At 37.5% G+C, this 18,640-nt stretch overlaps 1 protein-coding gene and 1 long non-coding RNA gene across 2 annotated transcripts; both read left to right on the forward strand.

Moving 5' to 3' along the window:
• Window positions 1-1,115: 1,115 nt before the first annotated feature.
• On the forward strand, window positions 1,116-11,170 carry LOC149737495 (gelsolin-like). The gene is made up of 16 exons (XM_089873589.1): window positions 1,116-1,268; window positions 2,344-2,485; window positions 3,903-4,057; window positions 4,360-4,524; window positions 4,883-5,014; window positions 5,209-5,307; window positions 5,583-5,724; window positions 6,201-6,344; window positions 6,560-6,720; window positions 7,061-7,288; window positions 7,680-7,801; window positions 8,214-8,347; window positions 8,933-9,084; window positions 9,683-9,833; window positions 10,360-10,508; window positions 10,870-11,170. The coding sequence occupies exons 1-16, from the start codon at window positions 1,248-1,250 to the stop codon at window positions 10,897-10,899; spliced, it is 2,127 nt and encodes a 708-aa protein (XP_089729715.1). The 5' UTR covers window positions 1,116-1,247; the 3' UTR covers window positions 10,900-11,170.
• A 1,510-nt stretch (window positions 11,171-12,680) lies between these two features.
• LOC149737496 (uncharacterized) lies at window positions 12,681-13,885 on the forward strand. The gene is made up of 4 exons (XR_016384521.1): window positions 12,681-12,813; window positions 13,017-13,102; window positions 13,273-13,341; window positions 13,805-13,885. It is a non-coding gene; the product is annotated as an uncharacterized LOC149737496 (long non-coding RNA).
• The last annotated feature ends 4,755 nt before the right edge of the window (window positions 13,886-18,640 follow it).

Genomic DNA, 18,640 nt, shown 5'->3' on the forward strand with positions numbered 1-18,640 from the left:
TGATCATCAGTACGAATGATACGTGGGGCAAGATGGGTGTCGTTGGAACATAATATATTATTATGGGGTAAGATGGGACATTGTTAGCATATAGTATCGCATACTTTCTGTTATTAACAATTAACAACGCTGTTTTGTATTTAATTCGGTAACCTTTTTTGTTTACTGCCAAATTAGACGATAAAGGGAATGTAAACAGGGTCCCATTTTACCAAACCCTACTATATCTTATAGTTTGGTGCATTAAAGAGCACCGGGATTTCGGTTACGATGCGGCATTGAAGAAATGTAAACATTACGTTGAACGTTTCGGGGAAACGATTCTGTTTGTGGACTTAGTTTCATCGATCGCAGTATTTCAAGTGTATTGAGGCTGTTTATATTTTCTGATTTGTAGGAAACTGAACAGTTCACCATGAGTTAGGGTATTCGTAGCATATCAGGTTAAACGAGGTCACAAGCAAGTCTTTTGAACCGCTATGATTGTATCTGCATTAGAAACTTCAAAGCGTATAGAAAAAGCTCTGCCTGTGGTGTGACCGGGTAAGTTAGGTGGCAAACGTGTGTGTTAAAGAGGGCACCGGTGAAATGACGCGTATGTATGTTTATGGTGCTTACTGATACCACACTTTCTGTGTGGTTTGCTATTTCGAACCAGATTGAACTTTGTGTTCTCTGCTCCTCAGGGAACCGGCGAGATATCGATCAAATGGCAAACGCGACTGTAAAGAAGAAAGGCGGATGGTTAGAGAAAGGCGTATGCCACTAACTGTGCAGCTTTGCGGTCAGTGGATAAAACAGCCAACGCTTTTAGGTTTGGTTGGTGAATGAATTAGGTTACTTGGATTCTTAATAAGCTGCATACGTTTGCCCCGGAGGCAAAAGAAACGTAAGAATAAGTTGCTTATTTCGAGATCTGCATTTGGTAATGAAAGGGTGATGTTGTAGTGCGTCATAGAATAGCATTGAAGCGTAGAAAGTAATTTATGATTACAGTGAGTGGCTACAAGCTGGTTTACTGTTGCTTATCAGCATGTTGCTTTTGTACAAGGCAGTATAACATTATTTACATGAATTATGACTCAATGATTCTAAAGCAACAATCTTAGTGACGTTTCATTTCCTGTGCTGATATCGAGTCGATGAAACAGAAAACCGGCGTCGAAGAAATACTAAAAGTTGTTTTATTTCATAACCAACGCAGGTTTAAGTAATTGTATTTGATTGTATAAGTTAACAAGGTACCAATGGCTCCCAAGAATCTAAAGGTAAGAATAAATGAACGTTTGGTATTGTTTAATCGATTGAGGTGTTTCGGTACATGTTGTATTCTTACGCGACCGGTGTATAGTTTATTAGTTGGTGTTAATATATTGTGTAACATAACATAAGCTGTGCTGTGTATTGTAACATAGGCGGTGTTAAGGGAACGAAGGTTGCTTGAATATTGAGTGTTTGAGTTGACAGAGCTAAACCAGACGTGTAAATAAAGCAACGTTATTCAAACCGTCGCTGATTTTCACGGGGAAAATGTGACACCGGTGCTTTTTGTTGCGTGCCACCGTTTGCAGTACTTTAACTGGAAATGTCAGTTGTTTTGACCATTTGGTTGGCGTGCAAAACATTTTGGTACGTGATGCTTTCAAGGAAATTTCGTGCCCATTGACATTCTACGCCCTTTTGTTTATGAGCATCATAGCACGATATGCTATATTGTAATCAACCATCAGTGACTGTATTGTCACTAATAACGCCTCATACTGCGCAACATAATACCATATCATGATTATAACATGTAGTTTTATGGGAAACTACGTTCTTTGTTTTCCAACTATATTAGGTTGGGGTAGGATGGGACATACCCTTATAACGGCCTATTCGGTAGAAAACAAACAAATGTGCTGATGTGCACAAAATTATAAAACTGTATCTTCATGACTATAAAGCAGCATCGATAATTAGTAAAACCACGATTAGGAAATATTAGGAATTTGCTCACGGTATCCATCTTACGCCACAGAACTATTTTTTCCAGACTTCGTAGTAATGACTCTAGTAATACATAACGAAGATAAACCGATTATAGACTGTTTTATTTGTGTGGCCAATCGAACAAAAAGCAAAAGTAAATTTGTCATATTGGTTTCTGTTAAAAGAACCAGTAAAAGAATGAGTTATAAAAGCATTATAGTACGGTGGGGTAAGATGGGACATAATTTCATTCGTTTTTCTCGTCTCATTTGATAGCAAACAAGGTGTTCCATCTTACCCCAAATTACTCCAATATGTTGAAATACGCAATACTTTACAAAGACAATATTTCAATGGTTATTATATTTTAAGATTTGGCGAATTGAGGACTTCGAGATGGTGGAGCAACCGAAGTCGTCATACGGTTATTTCTTTACTGGTGATTCGTATTTGGTGATGAACGAGTACAAGGACAGTGATGGAAATACTGCTTATGACCTTCATATGTGGATAGGTGGCTTCCATACTTTCATTTATATTTGTTTTACATACGACGGGCGCAAAACGAATAAACAGTAATTTATATTTTCAAAACAGTAGTGGGGGGTCAGATGGATGGCGTTGGCTCATAGTATGCCATGTTTCCTCATCGTGTTTATAACAATTAACAACCGCATTATAGCGCGTGAGGCTATAATTTTATAATTCTGTAAATAATCTATTTTACTACCTAAAGGAACAATAAAAGAGAATCAGAACGTGAACCTTCTTACCCCAACATATGATAATGGTTCTAAACAATTTAACGCATTTAAATGCTTAAGTCACGTACTACAGATGCTTCATATCGCAAAACTTTCCCCATCGATGTAAATAGATACGGTCTATTACCGACACATATACCGGCGTTCCCAGAGGATCCTATATTTAATTGGAATAACGTCTGTCCCGTTTACCGCGTATATGAGCTTATACCATTATAAGGCTGGTCTATTGGATACAAAACGTCGCATTTTTACACAATTTTTGGTAGGGTGGGGGAAGACGGGACGCCTTTTCATTCTATTCTCGTTCTATTTGATAGTAAACAAAGAACATTCAAAGAATAACAAAACCGTATCCTCACGACTCCCATTGACTGTTGTTAAATTGTTTAAAGATTCGAGTATTTGAATAATATGTGCTAAAGGTCTCTCTTACCCCACCCTACTGGAATATATAAGGCTTTATTTTGTAAGTAAGCAACGAACCGTTGTTATAACATAATTAAACGTTAGGTTAGACTGAAGTGAAATATAAACCTGATACTGATTATTCACACAGCAGCTGTTAACGTTTGTTTCGCCGATACAGAACGATAAGCTTGTTTTATATAAAGAAAACCAAGCACACATAGCCAATATGATTGGTTATTAGGTAGTTTCATTTTAGATTACATCAAACGTATTATGAATCACAATTGAGCATAACTTAAGCATAACGTAACCACTGTACGTGGGCGTTAGTAATTCTTTTTTGAAGTATATATGGCGTTACAGGTAATTTATATTAGAATGAATGATTCGATTGTATATTCGATCACGATAACGAAGATCAAAGTAGTACCGTTTACAAAAAAGACGGAAAGTAACGGCTAACCGACAATCGTTATAACACACTTATAGTAGGGTGGGGAAAGATGGGACACCTTTTCATTCTATTTTCTCGTACCACTTGGTGGTAAACAAAGAACGTTCAAAGAATTATAAAACCGGATCCTCACGACTCCCATTGGCCGCTGTTAATTGTTTAAAACACGATCAGGATATTTAGATATTCCGAGCTAAAGGTGTCCCGTCTCCCCCTACAGTACTATATATATTATATAAACAAAACTTATTCGATAAGAGTCGTAATAAATTTCTTCTTTTTAAACACCTTTCCTACTCCAGGAAGTAAGAGCAGTCAAGATGAATACGGATCTTGTGCTTTCCACGCTGTTAAGTTAGATGATGAATATGGTGGAGTTCCCGTACAACACCGAGAGACTGAAGGTTACGAATCCTCTCTTTTCATGGGCTACTTCAAACCAGCAATCAAGTACCAGGTATCTTAGTCTAGTTTGATTTTATGTGGTTTCAGAGGCTGTTTGGTTTTTGAAAGTTTGGTGGTACTTTTGGATAATATTTAAGCATCTCTATGTATAATACTGTGGGGTAAGACACAATATATTTACTACCAAATGGGACGATAAACGGGAATGAAAACATTTGTTATTTTATCCCAACCTACTATATATATAAAACGATTTTGCGTTGGTATGTCCCTTATGGTGGTAATCGTTATATCATTTCCGTTTCCTTGTTTGTTGTTCCATTATCATTTCATCCGTTTGTTTCTACTTTACAGGAAGGCGGAGTGGCATCAGGGTTCAATCATGTGGAGATTAATGATTATAGTTCTGTAAAGAGGTTACTGTGGGTCCGGGGAAGACGACATGTGAGGGCCAATGTCGTCCCATTGGCATGGCCCAGCTTAAACAAATCTGATTGCTTCGTGTTAGACATGGGAAATGTAAGTGCTGACCATTCTGAATGAATGTAATTTATTTAACTTCGCATGGCGGGACAACAACAGTCTTTCGTTTCATACACCTCGTGCCCGCTTACAAGTTACCACGTATGTAATTTATTTGCCCTTGCATGGCAGGGCAACGACAGTCGTTTTAACACGGATGTTCTGTTTCATGCACCTCGTGCCTGCTTAACGAGTTATCACATACGCACTTTAGGTAAATTTTTTTTATATTTTTTTAATTTTTTATTGAGTATATACCTGACAAAGCGCGCTGACAAGACCACTGTGCTGTGAAAAACTTCGGCTCAGTTTGTTATAAAGTATCTTGCATTTACAACCTCTGGTATGTTGATAGACCATCTACACATGGAACGGACCGAAATGCAACAGGTTTGAAGCATTACAAGCAACTGTTGTCGCCAATGATGTACGAAGCAACGAACGTGCTGGGAAGGCGAAGGTTAAGAAACTGAACACGACGAAACAGGTATTTTCCAATTCCAGGAACTGTTTTGCGGTGTTTACAATCAAATAATTGTTTACAAAAAATGGTTGCTCACAAAAATTAATTGTTAAAGAAAATTACAAAAATTTACTGTTCTCAAAAAGTTGTGGCACAACAAAATTTTTTTTACAAAGTAAAGTGTTCACAAAAATTCACACAATGCTTATGTTACAAAGCTCGAGGAATTCCTTGGGCCTATGGTTGGTTCAATTGCTGAAGGAGAACCTGAGCCTTCTCGTGGATCCCATAATGCAAAGTCTATTAGCAGCTGCAAGGTTAGTTCTTGTCAATTTATGTGTGGTAGGTGGGGTAAGAAGGTCCATGTGGGTTGGGGTAAGATGGTTCATGTGGGTTGGGGTAAGATGGTTCATGTGGGTTGGGGTAAGATGGTTTATTCTTTTATTTCTATTATTGCCCCTGTAGTAGTAAACAAAGGATCTTCATATAATTTTATAACCGTATCCACACGACTCTAAAATAAGGTTGTTGAAAACACAAAATCACCAAAATATAGAATATTATGTGCTAACGATATCCGTGTTTGTTTCAGCTCTTTAAGGTGTCTGACGACAGTGGGACAATGGTAACAACACTGGTTTCAGATAAAACGCCATTCAAGCAATCAATGCTGGATGGTGGTAACGTTTACATCATCAGTAATAAAGATGCTGCGCAGATCTTTGTATGGAAAGGTGAGTTAAAGAATTTAATTCTTGTAAAATGCCTGACTTGTATGAAATACGCTTTACCACACATGGAATTCAGATCATTTAAACAAATGTAAAACAATCTTTTTTTGCTCCTTTGCCATAAAATCGTTATTTTTGTTTCGTCTGTCTTTCGGCAAGATTCAAACCCTAATGAAGTTTTGTTGTCGAATGGCAGACAAATAGAAATAAAATCAACGTTTTATACCTAAGGGTCTAAGAAATGCGGTTTATTCCTGGTAGCAGAAGTAACATAATTTTAAAAATGAACAAACTGAAGGCCGTAAGCATTGTATACCATGAAAAAAATAACCTAAAAAATTAAATACTATGTAACTCACGAAGTATACGAAACAAAACACCCGTGTTATGACGACTGTCGTTTTTCGCAACGCGAGGATAAAGCAAGTTACATTTATTCAAGTTTCTCAAATGTCATATCGAGTTTGTTTCTAAAATAGGCAAAAGTGCTTCGAAAGAGGAAAGGCAGGAAGCAATGAAGAACGCATCGGAGTTTATCAAACAGGAAGGTCTACCAAGTCATGCCAATATCACAGTAATGTCACAATTCTCGGAGACGCCACTTTTCAAAATGATGTTTGACGGTATGTATAAGTATAGGAACATTTTGATAATTCAAAGTATAACAATTTTAAGTTAGAAAATGACTAATCAAGGTATGTAGTACGATTCGCAAAGTTTCTTTAAATTTGTGGGCTGTGTTATGACCAATTTGCTTGACCATATATGTGTGAGGATAATTTAATTACATTGATTCACTTTAATAGTTTAGTACTGAGCTGATTTTTCCTGCTGTTAGATTGGCAAGCAATCAACGCACAGAAGGGACTTGGTGAGATTTGGTCGATGAATAAGATTGCTAAAGTAGCGAAGGTAGACTTCGATGCTAGTACCCTCCACATAAGACCAGATCTTGCTGCGAAACACCAACTTCCTGATAATGGAAGCGGGGAAGTAAAGGTAGGTGACGTCACCGCCTACTAGAGATATCTCTAGCAGGCCGTGGTGACGTATATTAGGCTGGGGTAAGATGGGATATGTTATCAGTTTATCGTCCGATTTGGCAGTGAATATAGAGTTTCACAGAGTTAGAAATAACAGTATCCTTCCGACTCCAGAAGGACGTTTTTAATTGTTCAAAACACGATCTAGAAATTTGAGTTTTAGGTACTAACGTTATCCCATAGCCTACAATACTATAACAAAGTGTTTACAGCAAAAAAGGACAGAACCATTTTTCCGCATCCCACTATATAAAAAATTTATTAAGTAGTCTACCCAATCTATGTACGTTGTGCAGATTTGGCGTGTTGAAGGCAGTGATAAAGCACTTGTACCAAAAAGCACACATGGCCAATTCTACGGAGGAGATTGCTACATTGTCCTTTATTCCTACCAACCTCGTGGTCGACAAGAATACATCATCTATTACTGGATTGGATCAAAGGCGACAGCTGATGAAGTGACTGCTCTTCCTATTCTAACGATTAAAACGGACGAAGAGGAATGTGCAGGAGCCGCAACACAGGTTTGTATGTAAATAGAACGTACGGTGCCGTTGCAACGTGGTTGGTGCACCTGCCACTGGCCCGATGTTTACGGGTTCAAGGCTCGGTGCTGCTACCAATAGAAACGTTTGTGTGTCCTTGAGCAACACGTTTAACGGTAATTGCACAAACTCAATGGAGTGTCTGAATTGACATGCAAAAATCCTTAACCACAATCACCCACAAAGTTACATACATTGTAACTCGTAAACGGAAACGAGGTATAAAAAAAACGGGACACCCGTGTTATAACGATTGTGATTGTCCCACCACGCGACCTTAAATAAATTACATTCACTCCTCATTCAATTTGAAATGTGTTTGATTTTTAATTGCCATGCGTTAGCATTAATCCGTACATACCTTCCATAGGTAAGAGTAATGCAAAACAAGGAGCCGCCCCATATGATGATGTTATTCGGAGGGGAACCGATGATAATTTATGAAGGTGGAACGTCCAGATCTGGAGGCCAAACAGAAGCTGCAAGCACCAGGTATGTTGGCTATGGTGTTTGTATTAATTTGCAGCTGCCATTTCTCGACTTATTGTACTGCAGGGTAAGATCGTTGGAACATAGTATCCCACATTTCCTAATCGTGTTTTAAAATTTATCAACTTTCTTTTATGGACTATCTAACCCCAACATATATCTATATATACAAAAAATATATATATGCTGAATTTTCTTACGTGCCGCATGGATCACTCGTATATTCAAATAAATAGTACCTATTAAAATAAGCGTAAATGATATGGTTAAATAAATAGGCATGGTGGGGCAACGATAATCATTATATGGTGTTCTGTTTCATACACTTCTTTCCCACTAACGAGTTACAACATATGTAACTTTTAAAATAATCAATCCTGATTTTACAAGAACCCTAAACATGATTTGCTTGCAGATTATTCCATGTGAGATCCGGTTTCACTGAGAGATGCAGGGCGATTGAAGTGGAAGCGAAATGCTCTTCACTCAACTCGAACGATTCGTTCCTTCTCATTACGCCTACTGGCAGTTATGCATGGGCGGGGTTAGGTAGGTTTTAATACAGTAGTGTGGGGGAAGATGGGACACCATTTCATTCTATTTTCTCGTCCCATTTAATAGTAAACAATGAACATTCAAAGAATTATAAACCATTTTCTTACGACTCCCATAGACTATTGTTAAATGTTTAAAATACGATCAGGATAATTAGATATTAAATGCTAAAGATGTCCCGTCTTTCCCCACGCTACTATATAAATATTTAGACTAACTGCAATGGAAACGCTCTTGTTTATTGTAGAGAAGAATTTGTGTGGGAGTGCAATGCGTTAAGTGTTGTTGATAATTTAAAATAAAGATTGTGTTTTAGCTGTGTAATGTTTCTGTGCTTGCGACAAAAGTAAAATGTAAACAAAGAATATTTGTAAATTTATATAACCGTATCCTCACAACTATAAACTAATACTGTTAATTGTTACAACACGAATATGGGATATTATATGCTAACAGTATCCATTGCATCATAGTACTGCTGTAGGTCAGAGCTGACCCATCACTAAATACGGGTTACTATATGTTAACTTTATTCCATCTTATTCCCAGTATTCTAATCATCTTTCATTTGAACTATAGGAGCTTCTGATGCTGAAAAGCGTGAATGCAGAGAACTTGCCCGATCGCTTGGTGCTGCAACACCCAAGGACGTAGACGAAGGATCCGAACCGGATGAATTCTTTGATATTCTTGGTGGGAAAATGGATTACCCTAACCAACCTAGAACTGAGGTAAATGGGATAGTTTATAAGTTATTTGCGTGGTGTGTGCCATTGGTGTTGTAACTAATTGCTGCTGCCAATTTAGATAACCCGTAAATAAAAACTAGTTAAATTTCTTGCTAAAGGACACGCAACCAGATAATAAGCTTCGGATTTAGTTTTCTTTAATTACGTCCACTCACCACGACGGCGTATGTGTTCATAAACTTGACAGGATGAGTGTAAATCGTCACATTGTGTGGCAACGGCAGTCGCTGGAGGTCTGTTCCATACACTCCATGCTTAGCTAGGAGTTACCACGTGTGTAAATGTAGCGGCGTCAAGACTCGAACCCTTACCCTCTGAGCTAGAAACACGTCCACTTACTTCCCTACTGTATCACCGATAACATAAACACGTATGCAGTTCTAGAATGAGTTGAGTTCTTTAACTCTCAAATTCTCGAACTAATAACGACTATTGTGACGTAACATTACCTTATTATTGGGTGTCCATAAACTGCCTTAGTGAGATCTGGAACTGTTGATGGTAGCAACCTAGGTGTTGGGGTAGTGCACCTACATCTCAGATCTTAGTCGTTATCCTTAATTTCGGTCTTTCCTTCCAGAACGATCTTGTTCCGCCTCGTTTATTCGAAGGTTCTGATGCGAGCGGTAACTTTGTTGTGGAGGAAGTGGTCGGTGAATGGAGTCAAGACGATCTAAACACAGATAACGTGATGATGTTGGACGCGTGGAGTGGGGTGTATTTATGGATGGGCAAGTCCAACAATTTTTAGAATTTTTAACCGATAAAGTTTATATTAACGATATGTGGTAGGTTGGGGTAAGATGGTTTATGTTTTATATTTTGTTTCATCGTCCCATTTGGTAGTAAATGTTTATAGAATTTTAAACCGAACTCAATAGCTCCAACTTAGTGATTCAAATTGTCACCCACACATTAAGAATCCTCTAAAAATGCCCTATAAAGTTAAAATGTGGTAACTCGTAAGCGGGCAGGAGGTGTATGTTTCATTCACTCATTTACTCAATACATATGTGATATATAGTAGGGTGGGAGACGATAGGACACCTTTAAAACATAATATCTAAATATTTTAACCGTATTTTAAACAATTAACAACGGTCTACGGGAGTCGTGAGTATACAGTTTTATAATTCGTTGAATGTTTTTTGTTTACCACTAAATGGGACGAGAAAATAGAATGAAAAAGTGACACATCTCCCCCCACCCTACTATATTACCTTTTTACCACAATATAAATGTTGAATATTTCTACAGGTCGAGATTCGAGCGCAAACGAGCAGGAAAAGTCTCAACAGGCAGCTGAGGATTATTTGAATTCTGATCCAAGTTCCAGAGACAGCTCGACCCCAGTTTACAAGATACAGCAAGGCAATGAACCGATGTCTTTCAAGGGATTTTTCCAGGTAAACTATTTCATATAAATAAGAAAAAACGACCTACAACTTGCAAATATGTTGGATTTCAATATCCTTTACACCAACAGACTCGTATTAGTGCCCACGCTAAAGATAGCCCTAGTTTACGAATTTCATATAGTATAGTACTGTGGGATAAGATGGGACTCCCATAACATTTAATATCCGAATTTTTTGATTTTGTTTTAAACAATTACCAACGGTCTATGGGAGTCATGAGAATACAGTTCAATATTTCTTTAAATGTTTTTTGTTTTCCACTAAATGAGACGAGAAAATAGAATGAAAATGTCTCCCATCTTCCCCAACATACCAACCTACATTAAACATTATGTTGTATATGTTACAGGGCTGGGATCACCAATTGTGGGCAAACTAAGACGCCGTCACTGCTGCCCGGTTACTTCCATCTGTATATATTCTCAACGCTGTGTTTAATTCATACCATTAGCAATGCCTGAAATAAATACACACACACTCGTGCACTCTTTACTGTGCGGAAGTACGTTCTTCTTATTTGTTACGCGGACTTACATGTAAACAGTTTTTGTTATGTAACCCAAAAGCATGAATCATATTCTGTTCCGTATATACTGTTATTGTTCTGCTATAATCCATTTTGTTATTAAACCATATTCATCGTATACTTATATATGCTGTGATGATGTACATTAGATTTATAATGCTTCTATGGCTCAAAACAATATATAGTAGGGTGGGAGAAGACCGGACACCTTTAGCACATAATTTTCAAATATACTGATCGTGTTTTAAACAATTAACAACGATCTATGAGAGTTGTGAGATTACTGTTTATAATTCGTTTAATGTTCTTTGTTTACTACCAAATGGTATACAAGAAAATATTTCTACTCAATCAAACAAACACGTGATATAAAAATAATGCCTTTCATAAAATTATATCTCGGTGGTAGTAAGTATAACCTTTAGAAAAATCACAAATGGAATAAAATTTGACCGTAACCGATTCATAGAGCTCGCGACAAACATAAAATTTCTGCGATAAAAAAGATGTCCAGGAGAAACGGGGAAAGGGGTATGTGTCCTTGCGCAGAGCTGATACTTAATCGCGACGGAAATGTAAAATATCTCATTACGATACGTCGAATTACGGTAAGTAAGTATTAACACAAAGTTTATGACCCCTTTTACACTATTAATAAACTCACACGTTAAATAAATATGTTTATATCGATTTTGTAACTTACCTCTCGTTTACATATATACGCTATACTATATATACGTTACAAACTATATAACTTTTATGTAAACTATATAAGTTCACACAAGTCGCAGGAATGACGTTAAAATAATTATTGCTGTAATCTGCACAATCCGCTGTTACTATAAAAAGATTTCAGTTTTACTCTAACGAAAAATCTAGTCGGGGTAGTTCAGACAACAGCTGTAGTCATAACCCGTTTAAAACTCGTTTAGAACACAACTAAAAGGTCACAGAGTATATAAAACAGCTCTACACTACATGATGCCAGAGAGAGAACTGCCCACGTTCCCGCTTTTCCAAGCAGCTGCGCCTTGGTATGCCTGCAACCGCTTAAATGACGCAAAAGACCCAAACAATAATTACAGGAGAAGGAATGTGCTAAAACAAAGGGGCAGAAGCACGTGAAAAAGTAAATAACGCCACATAACGAAAATAGGAAACACAAAACGAAGAACACACATTAAAATAATGAAGTAAGGTGATTTTGACGTTGCATTAACGAATGTCAAATCACTGCTTATCACATCCTATCACAAAAGACGCAGACTCAGTTTTAAAAAGGCAACACTGGCTCTGGAATTCGCGCAATTAACGATTTAGCATCGCCGCGGAACAAATTTTTAACGTTGCTCACAGCAATTAACCAATCAGCTTCCAGCTTTCCACGTGATCAACACGTTTTTGTTTTTGCTCATGTGAGTTTGGGGCAAAGCTTGTTCTTTTGAGCTGCCACGTTTTGGAACAAGTACCAAGCAGTTGTGAGGTTACGATGTAGTTTGATAAGGACGGCTAGTTTCGGATAGCTGCTTGTTTTGGTCACTGAATGTGCAATATACGAGCAATATAATTCATTTATTTGTTGTATTAATATTTAACTTTTTATTTATAGCTGGCTAGTTTAAAAATAATTCTTTAAAAGTTTGAATTATTTGAATCTACACTGAAGCAATACAGACCGAAATGTTCAAATCATCAATGCTATCTCGCTCACGAATATGAAGCTTGAGTGACAGCCGCCGATGCAGCTTTGGATTGAAAACGTTAAAAGTAAGTTTGTATCTTTATCATAGAACCAAGTGCCGCTACTCTATCGCTGCTTGTAAAAAAATAAAAGCTCATACTTGATTGTATCTATAATATAAACGAGACGATTAACTTACAAAGCAAAATCTAGTTACACAGATATTATACCTCAAACTGTAGGTCTAATAACGTAAGATTTTTGTTTTTAACAAATATTGTTATTACAGAAATCCAACTTACAAGGAGAAAGATGTATTAACTCCGAAACGACATATCTACAAGTTCGTTGTCGCACAGTTGACCTGCATAACCGGTAAGTGGAAATATATATTAGTGACCATTTACTGCGTGTCTATTCATGACCCACTCAAAATGTATTGAGTAAGCTATGGTCTATTATACCTCTGCCCTGCGTGCTGGTTAACACTTAGTTACCGCTGTATTAGCATGGACATAATATTAACGCCAGTTTCACCATTACAGAGTTATGTTCAAAGCAGGATCATCTTGAAATGCTCAATAGAACCAACGCATGTGATCCACGTTATTTGGGTGAGTAACTCCTAGCTTCTGTTTTTTCTTGCAACGCAGATTGATTTTGGTCATGTGACAAAGTTAGTCTGTTAGTCAATAATGTTGCTGCCTGTTGTTACCTTTACATTATAGCTATAGTACCGTGGTGTGACATAGGACACCTTTAGCATATAATATCCAAATGCCCTAATTATGTTTTAAACAATTAACATCGGTTTATGGGAGTTGTGATTATGCGGTCTTATAATTTGTTGAATGTTCTTGGTTTACTACACGATATGACGAAAAATATTATAAACCAGTGTCCCATCTTCCCCCACCCTACTGTATCATTCGAGATTTATGTAATAGAAAACCGTGTTATAATAACTGTCGTTGCTGCCCGTCATATAAGCATAAACAAATTTCTTTCAATAATGTAGTTTAACACAGGTATCACCTCACCAAGGGCTTGTATTTAATCAACGCTTTAACATTACAGATACAGACACTACGCCATCTACTCCGCTATATAGAGTATATTGGTACAAGCTGTCTCAGTGAACCGCTGATATTATTTCGGTAAGTTTAATGGCCACTGAACTATTTTAACTGTTGCGATCATTATCGTCTTGTAATGTTTGGTTTAAACAGTCATTTTCGGACATTTTGTAAAACCGATGTATGCCGTGCTTGTGCAAATTTAAAACCGTCTTAATTTATATTCAACTAGAAATATTTCAACACAGGCATGACGTACCAAATATGAAGTTCAGTTCAAATGACGTCACTCAGCTGGTTCTATGAGCAAATAATGATCAACAATATAACGTGAAATAAAAGAACTGCTGGAGGAAGAGGAAAACGAAGGTAATTACTAAGTAGTTTTACAGAGTTTCTATCTCAAAGACTCTTTACTCCGCGTGCTGTACGTTTAAAATGTTGTAGTGGAGTGGGGGGAAATGGGACACCGTTTCATTCTATTTTCTCCTATCATTTGGTTGTAAACAAAACATTTCGAGAATTGTTAAACCGTATTTTTTCGACTCCCATTTACTATTGTTAGTTGTTTAAAACTAAAGGTGTTCTATCTTTCCCCACCCTGCTAAATCACTTGTTCAAAGACTGCAGAAATAAATAAGTTATGTTTACTACCATTATGGGCGTATGGGCTGTCCTTGGCAGACAAGATAGTTACCTGCAACTGCTCCAACTCAGTGGTCACTAATGTGTTGTCCCAAATTGTCAGCTATACCTAAAAACCATCACCCACAAAGTTAGTTGGAACACACGTATTACAACGACTGCAGTTGCCCCGCGATGCAGGGTAAAAAGAGTTACATTCATATTCACGTAGTAACATATTCACGTAGTAACATATTCACGTAGTAAAGAACTCTTTTATGGTGCATACGTGTACTTATTTTTTTGTAAACTAAATTGAATAAGCAACGAATTTGACGTTTATTACTTTCTACAGAAAAGAGTCAAAGACGGAACGAAAAGTTCAAGAACGAAGATGGAACCATAGCATACCCAGACTAAGATTTATTCTTAGTCGATGTAAATACTAACTTATGTGAGCTGTAGCATAAAAAGTCCCTTTTATTGAATGCTTGTTTAAAATTGAATGTTAATGTGTGGTACACGGGGTGTGGTGTGGGGTGGGGAAGTATACGGAGATCAAACGATTAAGTCCACTTTTGTACACGTTAGTAACGTAACGTGGTTGGGAATCTTGGGTTTTATTTCTCCATGTGTGTTTGTATGTGTGTGTAAACAACCTGCATAAGAACGGTGCGCGCAGGTCAGATTTCCCCAACTTTATAACCAATTCTCTTTGGTGTCACTTATCAGCAAGGCCGGACAGTCGGCATAAGATAGATAGAAGTGACATCGCTATAACTAGGGATCGCTGTTAGGAAGTTTAAGTTAGACAGAACTGGGACACTGCACCGGGCCGACACAACACGTGTCATTGCACCCAGGCCTATACAGCAGACCGTCCTGGTTTGCGAAAACCCTTACACGCCGGTTGGTTAAAAGTCCGGTCAGCGAAAGCTGGTGGGTTCCAACTGCAAAACAATTAGGCGCCAAACCTGCGACTAGGGTAGGGATCAAAAATTACTAAAAATGTCAGCCCCCTGTTAGGCCCCCTAAAACCACTAACCAATTAATCTTTTTTCAGGTATCAGTTTGTTGTCATTCCTTTTTTGAATCGACAACCGCGAATATGCGACGCAAACTCGACGCTGTTGCGGCGGATTAAGTGATTTCTAAGATCACTTGTTCGATTAATCTTGCGTTAAAGCAAGATTTAGTTAGCTCCCAAATCCGTTCTTATGCAGTTTCCCCTAAAAAGTATAGTTATTGCGACGCGATGCGACGGTTTGCGGCGGTAAAAGCGGTTCTAAATATTTATTATTATTGTATCGGCCCATAGAGAATGCTGTGTTGCTGTGCTTATTGTATGGGGTGGGGTATGGTGGTGTTGGGGGATTGTGGTGTTTATTGTATGCATTGACACACACTTACACTACACACGAAGTGAACTGTTATATTCTGATAAATCCATGGTTTGGACATTCCTGTGACGTAGTGACGTCGCGAGTTTTATTATGTCCTATTACTGGGTATATTACGTCATGATGACGTCATATTATAACCGAACTGATTAAAATGATATTATTGGCTCAAGGCCACGTCCTGGTGTTAATGAATTTAAACTAGTGCCTGTGTATAATATATAACTTTATTCTAAATTGAACGAAATAAGTTGATTTAAGAATCCTGGGATTACCGTTAAAACGCTCACAGAGATTCACAGGTGTAATATTGCTAATACTAATTCTAAATCTATGTATCTTCTACCTTCGTCTAAGTTGCCGATGTTTGGCCCCTTGATTGGGGTTGTCTTTGGCCCCTTGATTGGGGTTGTCATTGCGGCGGATGAGAGGCTTGCATGGGGTGTCGGACGTTTTTGTATACATGATGTGCGATTTAATTCTCAATCATTGGCAATTTTGTTTTTTGCGTTCCGGACCGATTTTCACTTAATTTTTGTATTTTTTTACTCGCTGGCGCTTTTTCTTTTTTTTATTTTTTACGTTGCGCGGAGCTCCATTCTGTTTTCGTTTTAATTTTTTTTCTTTTCCTAAGCAAAATTGCCAATGAATGAGAATTGATTTCGTACAGATGTTATGCGTGTTCGTAATCTCTATGCAACCTCTACTCCAATGATGTGGCAGTAACCCTGGAAGCCCACCTTACAATTGGGGCTATTTAACTAAATGTAAGACTTAAGTCTGGGGACCATATTTAACTGTTGCGATTATTTCTAAGTATTAGAGTAGTCTTCTTGGGGCCCACCTTACTATTGGGGCTGTTTACAACTATCGAGGCTCTTTAAATTTATATGAGACTTTTAAGTCTGAGACCATATTTATCTGTTGTGGACTTGTGGTTATTTATTGGGGGTAGTCTTCTTGGGGCCCACCTTACAATTGGGGCTGTTTAGAACTATCGAGGCGCTATAAATTTATATAAATCTAAAGTCTGGGACCATATTTGAATATTAGGGTTATTTATAACTTTTGTGACATTCTGCTTTGCGGCCCACCTTACTATTGGGGCTCTTTAACTCTAGGGATGGTAAATAACTATTCGATTCTTGGGATTCTATTTAACTATTGTGAGGCTTTATAGCCTGTCCAATCATGGTGACTCAGAATTTACAGTTCTACACTTCATTTTACACCAAAACACATAATACACATACGTACACATACCACATACAAATGTGATGTGATGTGATTGGTTAGGTGCTACAGCTCACCCCTTTTATATTTTATATCTTAAAACATTGGATCAGCCAATGCCAGGTCAGAAGTGTGTCGTGTTCAATTTCTTGTGTCCTGTGTCAAATTTCTCACAGTACGCCCCCTAACGCGGTAAGCCACGTATAACGATGGTGTGTTGGGAGGTGTAAGTTCAGTTTATGAGACGGTCAGTCCAGGTATCCGTTCTTAACTGTGTGTGTTGTGCGTGTTCTGCGATTTCGGCGATTTCGGCGCTTCGAATACTTAGCACCGTTGGGTGGCGTCGATCGCTGCTTAGCGGGCTAAGTAACCAGGTATAACTAGGGCTACTGGCGAGAGGTCCTGGTTAAAAAAACCTCAACGACCACAAGCGAAGCAGCCTCCTGGGCGTGGTTGGAATCTTCGCTGTAAAATAAACATTTTAATATTATAAATAAATGGACGTCTGGTGAAACTTTATTGTACCAACATTTCGTCTGTCATAGACATTCTAATTATCAGCCCTGTTGATGTCTTGTCGTTTACGGTAGACGAAATGTTCGTACAATAAATGTTGTTTACTGGAAGGGCTGTTTATTTATAATATTCCATTAACAACAACGGGATTTTTAAGTTCATGCTGCTGCTGTTGATAAAATTATTATTAATTGGCTTTTGAGAAAAACACAAAAAATATTTCATTTTATTATATCAACGTTCAAATTCTGACACCTCGTACATTAAAATAAACAATTTTAGAGCAGCAACCAATTTGTACATGGAGCAGTCCACTAAAAAGTTTTAAATAATAAAAATAGTTTTGAATGCGAAACGTCTTAGAAACTATAGAAACACAATTACACTGAAAAACAATTGCACTCAAAGTTCAAAAATAAAAATCTATTAATTAACATTTTTTTAATGAACCATAAACTTGTTTTTAGAACCCCCAAAAAAACAGTTTCTGCTAGTATGATGCATACATAATGGTGATGCAGTTCTCTATATACGTAACTTTATGTTTACATAATGGTGATGTAGTTCTCTATATACGTAACTTTCTTGAGAGCTAGCAACTTGATCCTTGTCTGATCTCTGCTACAACGAACCTGTACTGTTGTCGGATTTGACAATTTTCGAGGCTTGTTGCAACAAGCCTCAATTTTCGAGGCTTGTTGCAACAAGCCTCGAATTACACTTCGTGCTACATGGGCGCTGCAATGGGTGTCTTTATCACAAAAGTTATTTAAAAAAAGCTAAAATTTAGTAAAAAAAGCTAAAATTTAGTATCACAAAAGTTATTTAAAAAAAGCTAAAATTTAGTATAGGAGATACGAATACAGACTGGTTTCGCGCTACATGGGTGCTGTAGTATAATTGAAACCATAGTTATCTATATAGTTATATCACAAAATTATTTTAAAAACCACCTAAAATTTAAAATCTGAATAAATTCGAATACAGACTGATGTAATATCGCTTTGGCGAACTATTGTAGTTGGACTCTATATTTGTTTGCTGTGTAATAGCATCCCGTATAT

This window comes from Ciona robusta, chromosome 3 (assembly GCF_009617815.1).
Source record: "Ciona robusta chromosome 3, ASM961781v2".
NCBI lineage: Eukaryota > Metazoa > Chordata > Ascidiacea > Phlebobranchia > Cionidae > Ciona > Ciona robusta.